This window comes from Leptinotarsa decemlineata, unplaced genomic scaffold (genome assembly GCF_025532065.1).
Source record: "Leptinotarsa decemlineata unplaced genomic scaffold, Ldec_3_MD MMD2_tig00003557_RagTag_RagTag, whole genome shotgun sequence".
NCBI lineage: Eukaryota > Metazoa > Arthropoda > Insecta > Coleoptera > Chrysomelidae > Leptinotarsa > Leptinotarsa decemlineata.
Window position 1 is genome coordinate 199,753 of NW_027412590.1, and position 16,358 is coordinate 216,110.

The 16,358-nt window shown below is 35.8% G+C and overlaps 1 protein-coding gene across 1 annotated transcript in view; it reads left to right on the plus strand.

The window, feature by feature from the left end:
- Positions 1-16,358, plus strand: part of LOC111513625 (protein O-mannosyl-transferase TMTC1) — a gene marked incomplete at its 5' end in the record, with an annotated part of 256,726 nt that overhangs the window by 58,000 nt on the left and 182,368 nt on the right. The window contains one exon of the mRNA XM_074178141.1: positions 12,856-12,929. Within this exon, the coding sequence (XP_074034242.1) occupies positions 12,856-12,929 (74 nt within the window). The remainder of the gene's footprint in view (positions 1-12,855; positions 12,930-16,358) is intronic.

Genomic DNA, 16,358 nt, shown 5'->3' on the forward strand with positions numbered 1-16,358 from the left:
ACTTACTGCTGATTCAAGATAATTATGATGAATCTGAAACCTCAGTACGTTATCACTACGTATGGATAAAGAACTCAACAAGGCTCTTATCGAAACAGTTGAGTAAAGAACATGGTCAAAAGTACTTCTGTGATCGCTGCCTACATTACTTTCGATCCCAATAAAAACGTGAGAAACATACTGAGGATTGTCAGAGAATCAATGAAACAGCCATCGAGATGCCTGAGGAGGGTAAAAACATTTCCAAATTCAAAAAACATGAATATAAAGAAGGGGTCCATTTCGTCGTATACGCCGATATAGAATCCATTTTGAAGCCTACTGATGATCCTAAAAAACCTCAACATCATATTTCCGCAGCTGTGGGTTACTACTTGAAGTGCTCATACGATGACACTATATCCTTTTATAGGGCATACCGTGGAGAGGATTGTATGCAATGGTTCGCTGATGAGATGCGTCAACTAGCTGAAGATATGACTACAGTGTTTTGGTGTCCATACAACATCCATATGACTGTAGGGCAAGAAGTTGAATTTCGAAGAGCTACACACTGCCACATCCGCGGAGAGCCCTTCACCCCTGAAGACAAGAAAATACGCCACCATAACCATCTCATAACATGTGATAATTATCGTGGCCCCGCGCACGAAGGGTGCAATATAAACTACAAAGATAGCCATGTAGTTCCTGTAATCTTTCACAATTCGAGAGGCTATGATACACATTTTATCATCACATATATTGCATCTAGAATGAGGGGTACAATAGACCTGCTACCCATCACTGAAGAAAAGTACATTTCCTTCACGAAACATGTGGATGATACTCCAGTGCAGTTTCGATTCATCGATTCATTCCGCTTCATGAATTCATCTCTGGATATGTTGACATCATACTTGACAGAGTTTCCTAACGTTGAGGTTGAGTTCTCTGAGTTACCTGAAGACTTGGTTAAATTACTTACTAAGAAGGGGGTCATGCCTTATGATCATATTGATTCTTTCGATAGATTCGATGAAGCTTGCTTGCCCTCTATTGATACCTTCTACAACAAATCAGAAGATGAGCCCTACCCCCATCAGATTATATCAACGAGCGCAAAATGTGTGGAATAGTTCCAATTGTCAAACTTTGGGATAATATGTGGATTTATATATGAAAACAGATATCCCCATTCTCACTGACGTATTCGAACAATTTCGTGCTAGTTGCCACAGGACTCCTAATCTGGACCCTGCCCATTACTGTACGCTACCAGGCCTTACGTGGGATGCGATGCTCAAATATACTTGAGTTGAATTGAAATTACTGACAGATCCTGACATGTGTTTTTTTGTTGAACGAGGGATTCGAGGTGAACTCAACCACGTTTGTTCGAAGAGAAGAGCTCATGCGAACAATAAATATTTGAACAATTATGACCCTTCAAATCCTGACACATACCTCATGTATTTTGATGTAAACAATCAGTATAGTTGGGCGATGTCTCAGTATTTACCATATAATACATTTGAGTGGTCCAATACTAATATTGACGTTTCATCTTTATCCGATGGGAGCAACGTGGGATATATGTTTGAAGTTGATCTTTAGTATTCCAAACATCTACATGATTCACATAAAGACTTGTCATACTGCCCTGAACATATAAATCCAAAATCAAAAAAGACCCCCAAATCGATAAAAGAGCTCACCAAATTGATGGCTACTCTCTAACACAAAGCAAAATATGTGATTCTTCATCGCGCCCTTTATCTTTCAGGTCGGATAGCTGCAACACTGATATTTTTCCAATCAAGAAGTAATAAAAATCATTCAAGATTCCATAACACATCATAGAGAATGGCAGAAATGGAATATCAGAATAGAATATGTCATTTTAATATCATTAAAAAAATATACACAATAACACTCACGACTCTATTATTGAAAGTTTCATCAATAAGACTGATGAATCTCATTTCATGACAGGAATTGACTCATTTCAAACAATAGATGAACTCGAGTATAACCAGAATAAAAGTTTGGTTGTCTCCTTTGACACATTCCAGAAATATTCCAGAATAATTCTTCATTATAATTGAAATCGATTGGAATGTTACTCTCATTGTTGCTTTAACTTCGTTTCGTTTTCATGAAATCGATAAAAGGAAATTCGTTTCCAAGAACTAGAACTACAATTCACGACCCCAACACACAAATTTTGGCAGGTGTTTGGATTGGGGCATAGCAGCGAAGAAACCTCCATCATGTTTCCTTAGTATCAACAAAAAACGATTCAATTAGGAAAAGAGGATGAAATTGCAGTTGAATCTTCATATGGCCGACGTACCACCACCATAGTAAAAAAACTCAACGTTCTACTTTACTTCAACAGGAAAATATCAACGACAAATACTTTCCAAATAACAAAGAAATCATCCAAAAACCCCTCAGACTGAAATTGAGAACCTTCACAATGTGAAAATCCCAGATTTTATGTTTTTGTCAAAAGCTCCAGAGTTTCCAAATCACAGAATATATGTAGTTCACAAAAATATATATGGAAAGTGGATTTAAATGAGATGTTGATACCTGCGAAACCTGAAAAAATCGTTGATTATATGAGTGGAAATATTTCTGTTGACCAAATTTTTCAAAATTCAGCAGGCGACATAATTGCTTTTGTTCAAACGTATCAGCTTTTTTACATAATTTTGAAAATTCTATAATTTTTTTATTGAACATTTTTGACCCTTGGGTCTAGTTGTAATCTCAAATTGTTCATTGTGTTCATTGTGTTCAACTCCAAGTTAACCCTCAATGAAAGGCCTATACTTTTATGGTTAACTTTCTCTAGACCGTCTATTTTATTTCTTCATGAGTTCAAATGCCGAGATTATTACCGTTAACGTGACGTTTCTCTGCATATCTATGTTTCTGGAGGTGAACATCAATAAATACAGCCCGCTCGGTGGATGTTCATATGTGAAGCTGCCTGAATGTATCGAGCGTAGAAAGACCGTGGTTAATGTCCGTAATGAAGATCAGCATTGTTTTACATGAGCTATCACTTCAGCACTACATCCTGCAATCGATAGAACCTCAGAAGTTTCATCATATCCACATTTCAATACAATCATAGATGTAACAGGTATGAATTTTCCGGTAAATTTGAAGGATATTGTGAAATTTGAAGACAAGAATGATATTTCAGTTAATGTGTACAGTTTAGAAAGTAAATTCGAGAAGGGTAAAATAATGTATACAATAATTGAACCATTACGTTACTCTCAGAGAAGACTTAGGAGACATGTCAATTTGTTACTTATCACAGATGATTTCGGTAGTAGTCATCATTGTTGGATCAAAGATCTTTCAAAATTAGTTTCAAGCCAATTATCGGCTCATGAACATAAGAAATATTTTTGTGATGGCTGTTTATTATATTTTTCTAATGAACAATTACTATTACGTCATAAGATAAATGATTGTAATCACTTGAGTACTACAACACCATCAACCAATTTTGAAGTCAATAAATATGAGAAAATGGTGCCTGAAAATATACTTACTTTTGAAAACTTTTAGAAACAAATGAAGGTATCATTTGTAGTGTATGCCAATTTCGAATCAGTACTCAAGCCGATTCAAACCACTAAACCAAATCCTGAATACTCGTACTCGATCAAGACATTCAAACATGAGCCTTATTCATTTGCTTATTTGATTAAATGTTCATACAATGATGATTCATCAAAATTTGTTTCGTATAGGGGTTTGGATGCAGCCCAGAAATTCGTTAGCAAAATCGAAGATAGTCTTCCACCATCCCCCATCCTGATTGATGTCGATATGTAATCGTATCCTCGTTTCTTCCACCCTTCTTTTTCCTTTCCTTTCCTTCCAAAGAGTAGACACTTTTTGGTTGGTGTACACGAGGCACTGCGAGGCTGGGGCAGTGTCTTCCTCCTCCCTTATTAGCTTCTTTTCATAATATTCACTCAGAGTTTCTCATAATAATCACTCAGAGTTTCATGAAGATCATCATTCTTGGTGTTTTCGAATTTCAAACACTGAATTGTTCTACATTTACACTTCACCCCTCTATTTTATTTTTTCCAATATAAATATAGCATCAATCCCAGTTCTACATCATTCTTTCACAATGTCGAGTACAGGACCCATCCAGGTACATGAAATAGATTCAACGTCCGATCATTTCAGTACAACCTTCGCTCAATTTCTGCAACGCATCTATGATCTTCCTGATGATTTCCCAGAACGTATAGAACAAGGTATGCAAGAGGAAGTAGATGCAGAATTTGAGATGGTTGTTGACGAGTTAGACAATCTAGATGATTATGCGGACGATGTCATTAGTATATCATCTGATTCAGATGATTCAGATGACGACACCATCATTATTGTTTCTGATGATGATGAGGAGCATTAGTCCATACCATTGCATGGATTAATGAAAAAACAGCCTTTTTCAGGGCTACAATTGAAGACTGAAACAAAAACAGCTCTTTTCAGAGCTATCATTATACTTTCAAACAGAAACAGGTTCATACCATTGTCAACATTATGTTAACATTATAGTCTCAAACAAACAAAATGCATGTGAAAGTACCATCATCCCACTCTGTAGTACTCATCATTATATGCATTCAATGATTGACAAAATGACAACTTCAACTCTCATTCTGTGAATTCTACTACTACTGTTTGTGTGAATTATGTAGCCCTGAAAAGAGCTGTTGTTTTTTTTTGACAAGTAGGTCCACGGTTATTGTGCCACAGATTTGACATTGTTACATATACTGCAAGTCCACACTCGGGTGAAGTTTGTTAGGGGCCTCTCGCAAGCATCACACCAATTCTGCTCCATTTCCATAATAGAGACGGTGTTGTGGGTGTTGACATGATGATACCACCCTCCATTTTTATTTCTGTGTGAATAAAAACGAAAGCAGCACCAACATAGTTTCTTGTTACCCCCATCAATTGTGCTGATCAATACGTATGCATCCATTGCACAATATAAGTCCAATGGATCTTCTAATGTCTCACTGACATTGAGCATTCGCATACCGATCCTCAAAGCACCATCACCTTCAGATGAATCCGCTACAATCCCTTCATCGTCTTCTCCTCCATCCACAACCCCCTCAAACTCTACCACGTCATCATCTTCATTGGCCTCATTTTCAATTTCATCTATCACATCTTCATCGACTCCAATATCCTCTTCTTCAACTATCACTTCCCCTAGTGGAATGTTGACATCCTCATCATCTGACTCGTCTATCCAATTATTTTCATCAATAGCAGATATGTTATTTAATGCAGCAGCTATTTTTTCAGAATTCATCTTGTTGTTTGCTCACAGTTGTTTGTTCACAGTTGTAGAGTGAATGAATGAACTTCAGGATGGTAAGTCGACTTATATGATTGAATAGGAAGTGGAAGTGTTACGACTCCCACCTACCACTTGACTCTTTTTGAGTAGGAGAGAAGGATAAGTTTTCCCACTATACTTTCACACGATGTTAATTCGTATAAATAGAGAATGTCGTTGTAAGAGAGAGCAGTCAGAGTTTCTATAAGTCATCTCTTATTATTCATAAACGAATTAGTGAAAATGCCGTTTCCAAAAGAGTGGTATGAAAAACCACAAGTGTGTGTCTACCCAATGATGATAGTGAGGGCTTTTGTGTGCTACTTTTGCCAAATAAGTAGACCTAAGGAAACAATTAATCCTTGCACTGGTATGTGCAATGATTGTATGTCGCGGATTCAGCTGTCACCTCCATCTCATCCACCGAAGCGGCCAAAAATAGAATATCGTCAGCAACAGTTACAGTGCCTGAAGTGTTCCGAACCTATAATATCCAATAATATTGGTATTTGTAGAAATATTTGTGCTACCTGTGCTGCTATTCCAGCTCCGCTGCTACGTTGTGTGCGTTGTGATACATACACAACGAATTGTTGGAATCATGTATGCACTTCATGTAAATCTTACTTGGGATCTGTGTGAGAAGGTTGGTCAACTCTACCCCAATAGAAGAATGCATTTCCTTCAATGTTGCTGTCTGACACATGATCAACAAATATTGAGGAAAAGAATCAAAGAACATTCTACAACGACAGAGGCACATCAACACTTTTAATTTTTCTGTTTTGATAATGCCATTGTCTTCTGATATTAATAAATATATTATTTTGAATCTATTTGTGTTAATTTCTCACATTTTGAAATGCATGCAACAAAGTATTCCTCTTGATTGACAAAGATCGTCACATGCGTGAACAGTTTAGTGAAAGAACGCATGTGCTAGTCAATGAAAGAGTGGGCTAGCTGATGGAAGAGTGCATGCAAGAGCGCATATGCTAGTCAATGAAAGAGTGGGCTAGTTGATAGAAGAGCGCATGCGTTAGTTTATTTTCTTCTATAAAAGGTGAAGTATCAGTAACATCATCACCTTTCCTATTCACATTCTATTGCTATCACATATCATTCCTCAGACCTAAATAATCATTACCATGAGCTCTATGCCATTGTTGATTGCTGAAGATGGTTCACCACTTGTTGATATCGATCACACTGATTTTGAAAATATTCCTGTATTACATTTATCGGGTCGAGATTCGATAAATGATTTTGATATTAACGACTTTGTTAACTTTGCAAATGTGCCGAAACCAAATGAGCAGATTGTTATTGAAAATCCAATCGTTTCGCAATCATCACCACTCAAACACTCTTCAGCTACCCTTCCTCTTGGTGTTGATAAGAAATCTAGAACAATCAAGAGGAAGGTTACTAATGCATCTTCATCGATTGTCACTGACTTCATAGAAAAGAAATAATCGAAAGGTGTTGTGCGAGAGAAAAAACCCACAACGAAAAGTAACAGATCGAAGAGGAAGCCAAAAGGTTCACCTAAAGAAATGAAGGGTGATCTGAAAGCTGAATCGCTATCTTCTTCCAGTCCTCTACATCGGTTTGGAGAAATGAAAAAGAAAGCAAAATGCCGCCTTGTAAAGGCGCAGATGGCTATTGCTGAACTTGAAAAGAGTGAGCGGGCTATAAATGCTAATAAGGAAACTCTTCAAGCATTAGATGCTAAGATTGCATTAGCGAAGGTTGAATTGGCTAAAATGTGTACGGATGCGAATGAACTCCGTTCAAAAATTGTTGAAGATAATCAATTCAATCAACGTTCGAGAATGCAAGCTGAGCTTGAGGAGTCGACTCAACTTTATGAGACGGCATTATCAGTGAGAGATAATTGGCGAAAAGAGTTGGAGACTGCATTTCAAAGTGACGGTGATTAGTTTCGGGAATGATAATGTGTTTCCAATATCGTGAGTTGAAAAATATAAGCGGGAATGGAGTATACAATTAATTTGGTTTGGTATACACAGAACGTTGCGAATGGCTGGGGCAACGTTTACCGCTGCAATATTTTTCAATTCACATACTCATAATTGAAATGAAAACAAAAATGAACTTCGACATTACTTTATTCGTAAATACATTAGTAGATACATTCAAACCATATTTGATTCATCAATCCAAGAATTTTGTTCGCTAGGAAGACCCAACCACTTTACATATTATAGGTCGTTGGGGTGGTTTTAATAATTTTAACAATCTTGAAGAGCTCCGTGGTAAAGTTCGCAGTGTAAGACTTTTCAAAAATATTTTTGTACTTGCTTATACGTACAATATCATTCAATTGAAATTTGGGTTTACTTTTTTTCCTCCAATTCCATTGATACCTTTGAATTTCAATTTTGTTGTTGAATCAACATTGATGGGTGCCATACCTATTGTATGATGAACTTTATTGTTATATCTACTAGTTATAATTGGAAGAATATCAAGCCATTTGTGATAACCTCTCATCGAAAATTCCTTGTAGAGCCATGCCTTCATTGTACGAATCACTCGTTCTGCTATAGCCACCTTCTTTGTGCTGAATGTTGAAAAATGATTGATATTACATTCTCGCATGAGAAATGAGAAGCTTCTATTAAAAAATTCTTTCCCTTGATCGCTTTGTATATGTTTGGGGAAAAATTTGGCTTTCTTCAGTACATATTTCATTGCATTAGTTATTGTACTACCTGTTTTATCTTCAACTGGCACAGTCCTCAGATATTTTGAGTAACAATCAATCACTACAAGTATATGTCGATATCCTTTATTACTTTTTGCATGAGGTTGTAGTTCAGCTAGTTCTATTTGCCATAGACCTGCAAAACCTTTGATGGTGGTTATTCTTCTGCAAAAATTACGTCTTGCAGGTCTATGTAATTCATCAACAACTTGTCGTTTTATATCACTCATTTCATTAGTCATTCTATTTAAATATGAATAAAGAGAAAAAAAAAGTGATGATGTTACTGCACTGAATGATGATGTGACAGTGATCATTACTTGTGGATATATTAATATATCATACCTTTTTCACGTAATTCTTCAATTATTGAAATTATTTCATTATCATGTCCGGCATATCCAGCTGGCTTTGGAGCTACCAATAGTCGTAGGTGAGCAACTAACTCTTTCGGTGAATTTCAGTACACATAATTCACAGGTTTAGAATTATATGTTTTCTCCATTTCCACTCGTTTGAGTGCTCCACCAATTTTACTTCTACTTCTTATTGGATATTGTCGTGAGTCTAATAGAGGTTTGATAACTCCACGAAATTTTTCAGAATTTGTATTTTCAAAACTATTCTTCAGATGATATTGTTTATATGGAGCATTCGTTATTTTCAATATTTTGGAATATACTTGACGAGTTTCTTCATTATCAACATCTTGTGGATTCTTCAAAAAGATCATATCATACAATTCTGGACTACCTGCGCATTCATATTTTTTCACTTTATTAGCATCCCAAAATGAAATGTTTCCATCTTTGAAATGTACCACTAGACTTCCCATTTTCAGCTTTTGTATAATAGGATCCATACGTACACCAAATGTTCCATCATATGCTGGATTTCTAGATTTTACATTATTCTAATGTTTCACCAAAACATCTTCACCACTTTCATTCATATCAGATGAGGTGTCAGGATCCGAGGAATCGATGTGGGACGATGATGGTGTTTCGAATAGAGTTGTTCTCATATCGTCTTTAAGTGTGCTCGTGTCACTATTCACAGATGATACACTATCAAAAGATTGTTTCCTTCCTATTGGAGTACTTATGGGATAATTTGAAGTAGATTGAACATTTTCGCGATTTGATGATAACACTGCTGATTTAGAAGTAGCGTTTGATGATAAAACATTCGATGGTTTCATTATGGGCTCATACAATCTTTCAAGTGTCGTACGATTTTCAATATTATCATTCTTGATAGAGTTGAATTTCTGCCTGACAGATTCTGTTGTCTCTACTAGATGACGTTTCAAATTCATTTCATTGTTTTTATGTTCAGAATCTTTTTTTGTATTCATAATGCCCTTTTTGAATTGTAGCTCAATTCGCTGACCACTACAATATTCAGTGATCGAATAAGTTTCAAAAACAAGATCATGGGTATATAAAACTATCAAATCCTTTGCGTTATCTACCTTCATCTATTTTTCGAACCTTATCAATGACTAGAACATCTTTATCCGTATAGGAGTGTGTAAAGAGATGTTTTGTGAAAGATATATATTTCTCATTAGACTGTGGGATGACATCCACTTAATCTTTGTTTTTATACAATTTCTTCATGAATAAGTGACAATCATATCCACTCAGATTGTGAAAAATTATAGGAATGAAATTTGGTAATTTCAAACTCAAATTCACATGATGAATAAGCAGCAGGGGAACTTTTTTTTCTGTGAGTTGACAATGATCCCTCACTTTGACTAGTGCTGAAGTGATAGCCCATGTAAAACAATGCTGATCTTCATTACGGACATTAACCACGGCCTTCCTACGCTCGATACATTCAGGCAGCTTCACATATGAACATCCACTGAGCGGGCTGTATTTATTGATATCCACCTACAGAAACATGATTTTTTCACAAGTACAACCTTAAATATAAATCAAAATTACTGATCTATCCAATTAAAACTTGGTAGAAATGCTCACCTAGATCACGTTCCTGGAATTCTGTAGTTCGAGTGATAATCCCATTTCGAAATCCATCAAATAAGGAATTCAAATCAGTGGATTGGTCAACTGTTTTATTCTGTGAGTTAAATGATTTGGTTTCCTTCAGGTCTTGTGTTTGCAGAATATATCTCCCAAATACTTCCGTATTCACTTGGATAATTTTGTGAACCCTGATGGCTGATTACAATAATTCTATAACTTTCTGCCTGATTTCATTAAAGAATAACATGTAATCGGTGGAAACAATGGAACTCTGCACCCTGTATATAGCAATCCGACGCTTGAAAACACTCTTTATAATTTGAACACCATCACTCAATTGTACACATGCATTATTCTTATGTTGCAGACTTCTATTGTGAGAATTCACTTGAGTCAATGGAATCATCACATTACAACAATCACATGTGTACATAGGTGTTGCAGCGTCATCTTATCTCACTCGTTCCACTGATGGACCTCCTTGACAACTCTTGAGCTGATGACGACGAAGGTTGTCACTACGAGTAAAAGATTTACCACATTCACAAGAATACATTTTCTATGATATGTTCTCACTAACTCACTCGATGGAAACTGACATAACCAACACTCGCCCGCTTCCTAAATACCATAATCCACGTCGCCTGCGCGTCACCGTCGAGAGTGACGGTAGAGACATGCGTTACGTCATAGCCATCGCCACATCGAGGGAGGTAAGGGCACATCGATGAATACGCATTACTCAGCCAAACGCCGTGGAGTGTACATCTAGCTCTCCTACTGTTGAACGGTTGCTGCTGGGGATAGAGCGATGCATTACGTCACAGCCTTCACTGGATCGAGAGAGAGGTGAGGGCACACCGATGAATACGCATTACTCAGCCAGACGTCGTGGAGTGAACATCTTGCTCCCTTACCGTTGAACGGTTGCTGCTGCTGTGACGTCACACCACTACTTACTTGGTGGGCTCACACCGATGGAGCATTCATTACTTGGAGGATCTTCGAAGTATGCAGACGTATGTTTGTACATAGACAAGCACATGATGAAACCCTGTACCGTGCATTCTCACACACATACACACACACAAAATCTCATATGAAAAAAAAATATGAACGATCCATGCACCAGACACTTCAAGGTCACATCGCCTCGACTTCACCAAACAAACAACAACGTCATAGTGGTGGGGGGAGGCTTAGAACCGGCTCAAACCTCCTACTATTCAAAACGGGGATTCATATATTATTCACCATCATGGATGGTGAATAGTGCTGTTTTTCAGGCATGTTGCATCGCACGATGGGGTGCCATATTTTTCCCGAATGATGTATTTTTGCCAAACCTGTACACTTTGACGCCATATTTTTTTATGATGTATGTTGAGCCACTTCTAAACATTAGGGCCCCATTGAACTGTCATGTTTTTCCCAGATAATGTATTTTTGTCACAATTCGTATACATTGACGTTATTTTTCATTCTCAAATGATGTAAATTGAGCCACCCTGTACACTCGAACTCCATGTTTTGTCTTGAATGATGTATTTCAATACACCCTGTACATATTGAAGGATCATACGTTGAAACGTTGGGGTCTCGTTAAACTGTCATGTTTTCCTCAATCAATGTATTTTTGCCACACCTTGTACACATTAGTATTATGTTTTTCTCTTAAGTGATATATTTTAAGCCACCCTGTACACATTGACGCCATGTATTCCCTCTAATGATGTATTTTTGTACTCCCTGTACACACGTTGAAACGTTGCGTTGGGGCCCCGTTGAACTGTCATGTTTTTCCAAGATAATATATTTTTGCCACACCTTTTGCACGTTGAAGTTATGTTTTTTTCTTGAATGATGTATTTTGAGCCACCCTATACATACTGATACCTTTTTTTTTCATACGCCACTCAACTTTTGTATGAAGTGTTTTGAAGGCATCATTCCAAAGGACGTTCGTTCAACTTCAGTCTCAATAATGTCGATATTTTATCGTAATAGTTTTATAATATACTACCAAATGAATGAAATTCATGTTTCAAACCTTTGCTTCTGATTTTCATGTTTTATAGTAGAAATTGTAATGTTAGAGTACCCACATCCCCGTCCTATCTTCACTAATAACAAAGTTAGCCTCCTATGTCTTTCACACCTCTGAAGATGCCTGAGTATGTTTCTTGGCATCGAGACTAATCCATTGATGTCAAAATTATTAAAATCTGACGACCGGAAGTGAAAACCGGAAATTACCATTTTATTGTAGATCTACCATTAGTTTTCTTCTATCTCCATTTTTATGAACCAGAAGTATTTATTCATATATTGGTCATCATCGCGTTACGTTACGTTAGCAGCCAAGTTTTTTCTTTAACGCTGCACACAACATGTATACTGCGATGGCCATATTTTTTTCTTTTACGCTGGCAGCCATGTTTTTTTATTTAACGCTGCATAACCTGTATACCCCCATGGCAACTTTTTTCAACGCTGCAAACACACCCTGTATACCTCCGTAGCAGACATGTTTTTTTCTCTAACGTTGGCAGCCTATTTTTTTCTTTCATTTTAAAATTATTTCAACAATCTCAAAACGGAAGGAAATCTAAAATGGTAGTTACTCCATTGTGATTGAAATTATAACTTCCCATCCATCGATATTATTGTCTGTGTTGAATAAATAGGTATAAAGCATTCAAGTTTCCACATGAAGAATTGAGTCCTATTTTTTGTTTCAGGTCACTGGAATCGTTGGTAGAGCAGACGTTCTAGCTGGTGTTTTTTTTCTTATATCGCTGTTAGCTTATCATGGGTGAGTTTTATGAACTGTAAAAATGTCATTCAAATTCAGGGCACAAGTAACTGAGATCATTTTATTTTTTTGCTCTTCATTATCAGTATCCACAATATTTTGAGGTCATAGTTTGCATTGTCTTATATTGAATCAAGCGATTTGGTATAGTAGAAAGTCAGTAACAATTTTTCTTTTACGAGTGTATTCAGCTTTGGGGCATTATAAGATTTTGAATTGAAGTAGATCTGTTCAATATCCATTACGATTCTGAAATAATCTCTCGTTGTTTGGAGAAATTCTCAGGAACCAACCATTGTTTACTTCGATATTAGTTATATTGTCGTCTTGCTTTATTTGCGTCGATGAAAATCTGTGAAATAGATTCGTCAGAAAATATTCCAGATTTTTTGAATGATCCAATTTTACGTTTACAATGAAAATGAAATAAACAACCTCGCTTTAACCTTGAAAAAATTGAGAAAAATCCTTGATTATTATGTTCTTGTTTCTATCAAAACTAATTGAAATGTTCACTATTCTCGGTCTTAATCTCAAAGATTCCTATGCAAGTAGCGAATTCATTGACTTCAAATCAAATGAGGATGCATAATCCTTCAGATGTTTTCATTAGCTTTCAGTTGCACGAGAAATCCTACAACAAAGTCCCTGTTGTTGGAGTTACCCTATTTTTATCGAACCTGTCAAAGTCGTTCAAAAACGAAATATAATAATGATTCAAATCAGGCTATTATAATTGAAATAAACAAAAATGACACTCAATGTAAATGATGACCAATCAAAATAGTTTCGTCAATGTTAATATGTATCATAACTTCTACCTAAATGAAGCGAAGTGCAATCGTATTCGGACCATTTCAACTCGAAAGTCGACTTTCGAAACGGTAATAGATCGTTTCTATCAATTAGCAATAAACTAGTTCTTCCAGTGGTTTTCCACTCTCATACTTGTTGCCATATGTTAAACTGTCAGACTCCAAACTATAATTTGACAATACTTCAATGTTCAGTGGAAGAACTTTCAGCATTGATAAGTCCAAATATTTTTAGAATACTTTTTCGAGGTGATATCTTCACCACATTTCAAGACAGATAACATCCCATTATTTATTTATGATTCTGTTGTTACAATTTCTACCAATGTATATGTGATTTTCTTAGAAATATTTTATAATATTCATCAATGATACTTCATATATTTTTACCTGAAATATTTGCTGATGGTGAAATAAAATACTTCGAAGAAGTATTTTCGGAAAACGTGCAAAAAGACACCTATATCGCAAGTTCAACGAAAAATGAATTTTTACTGCAATTTTCGAAAATTTAATCTTTAGAATGAAACAGTATGATCCTGAAATACACACTATTCGTTTCAATTCACAAGCATGCATGGTATATTGGAAGCCCTTGTGAAATTTACATTACTGCTGCCTATGAAGTGAACTACAAGTAAACAGTAGCTATTTCTATGAGAAAAAGTCGAGGTGTACATCGTTTTAATTTGTTTTAGGTACAGTATGTCAGTGTATGATTCGAATTTGTTCCCAACCTCAAGTAAGTCGTTTTAGAATTGGCGTGAAGTTATCCACAGATTTCTGGCCACACATGCCGACGTAGAGGAAAATAAAAATCTGTGGTTGGGATACAAAATTATTAGCACCCGTACTAATATCTGTGGCTGGAAATACCTATTCACTATAGGTTGAACGTGAAATTATTGAGATTATTTGGTGTTTAACATTTTTATAGAGTCTTGAGTAGATTGAGGCGTTGATAATCCTTTTCTCATCAACAATACAGATTAGGGGAAAAATAAAATTGAAAATATTAGACTTACTTTCCAATACCCCATATAGAAATGCTATCCGATGATGTGCGTCCATCAAAATCACACAACTTCCATAGTTTCTTGAGAAGATTAACTTGGTGATAACAGTTTTCTTGTTATCTAAACAGATTTCGACAAAGAAATTGTTGAAACAATCAGACTCATTTTTTGAGATTCCTTGTATTCATGAAAATCACACAACTCTTATAGAATTTTGAATAGATCAACACAGTGAAAACCGTTTTTTTGTTACCCATACGGAATTCGAGAATAAAATTGTTGAAACGATCAAACTAACTTTTTCAACCCCTTGTAGAATTGAAACCAGATGATGTGCGTACATAAAAATCGCATAAGTCTTATGGAATCTTGGGTAGATTGACGTAGTGATAACAATTTTCTTGTCACCCGAAGAGATTTCGAAAACAAAAATGTTGAAACAATCAGACTCATTTTTTGAGATTCCATTTAGAATTGGAACCAGAAGATGTGCCTTCATGAAAACTACATAACTGTTATGGAATCTTGGGTAGATCGATATAATGAAAACCGTTTTCTTGTCACCCATACAGATTTCCAGGAAAAAATATTGAAACAATCAGACTCACTTTTTGAAACACCTTGTAGAATAGGAACTAGGAGATGTGCGTTCATGAAAATTACACAACTGTTATAGAATCTTAGGTGAATCTATACAGTGAAAACTGTTTTCATGTCACCCATACAGTTTTTGAGAAAAAAATTGTTGCAACAATCAGACTCATTTTTTGAGATTCCTTGTAGAATTAGAACCAGAAAATGTGCGTTCATGAAAATCACATAACTGTTATAGAATCTTGGGTAGATCGATATAGTGATAACTGTTTTCTTGTCACCCATACAGATTTCGAGAAAAAAATTGTTGCAACAATCAGACTCATTTTTTGAGATTCCTTGTAGAATTGGAACCAGAAGATGTGCGTTCATGAAAACTACATAACTGTTATAGAATCTTGGGTAGATCGATATAGTGAAAACCGTTTTCTTGTCACCCATACAGATTTCCAGGAAAAAATATTGAAACATCAAACTCACTTTTTAAAACACCCTGTAAAATTGGAACTAGAAGATGTGCGTTCATGAAAATCACACAACTGTTATATAATCTTAGTTAGATTGATATAGTGTAAACCGTTTTCATGTCACCCATACAGATTTCCAGGAAAAAATATTGAAACAATCAGATTCAGTTTTTAAAACACCTTGTAGAATTGAAACTAGAAGATGTGCGTTCATGAAAATTACACAACTGTTATAGAATCTAGGTAAGATCGATATAGTGTAAACCGTTTTCTTGTCACCCATACAGATTTCCAGGCAAAAATATTGAAACAATCAGACTCACTTTTTAAAACAACCTGTAGAATTGAAACTAGAAGATGTGCGTTCATGAAAATAACACAACTGTTATAGAATCTTAGTAAGATTGATATAGTGTGAACCGTTTTCTTGTCACCCATACAGATTTCCAGGAAAAAATATTGAAACAATCTGTTTCACTTTTTAAAACACCTTGTAGAATTGGAACTAGAAGATGTGCGTTCATGAAAATTACATAA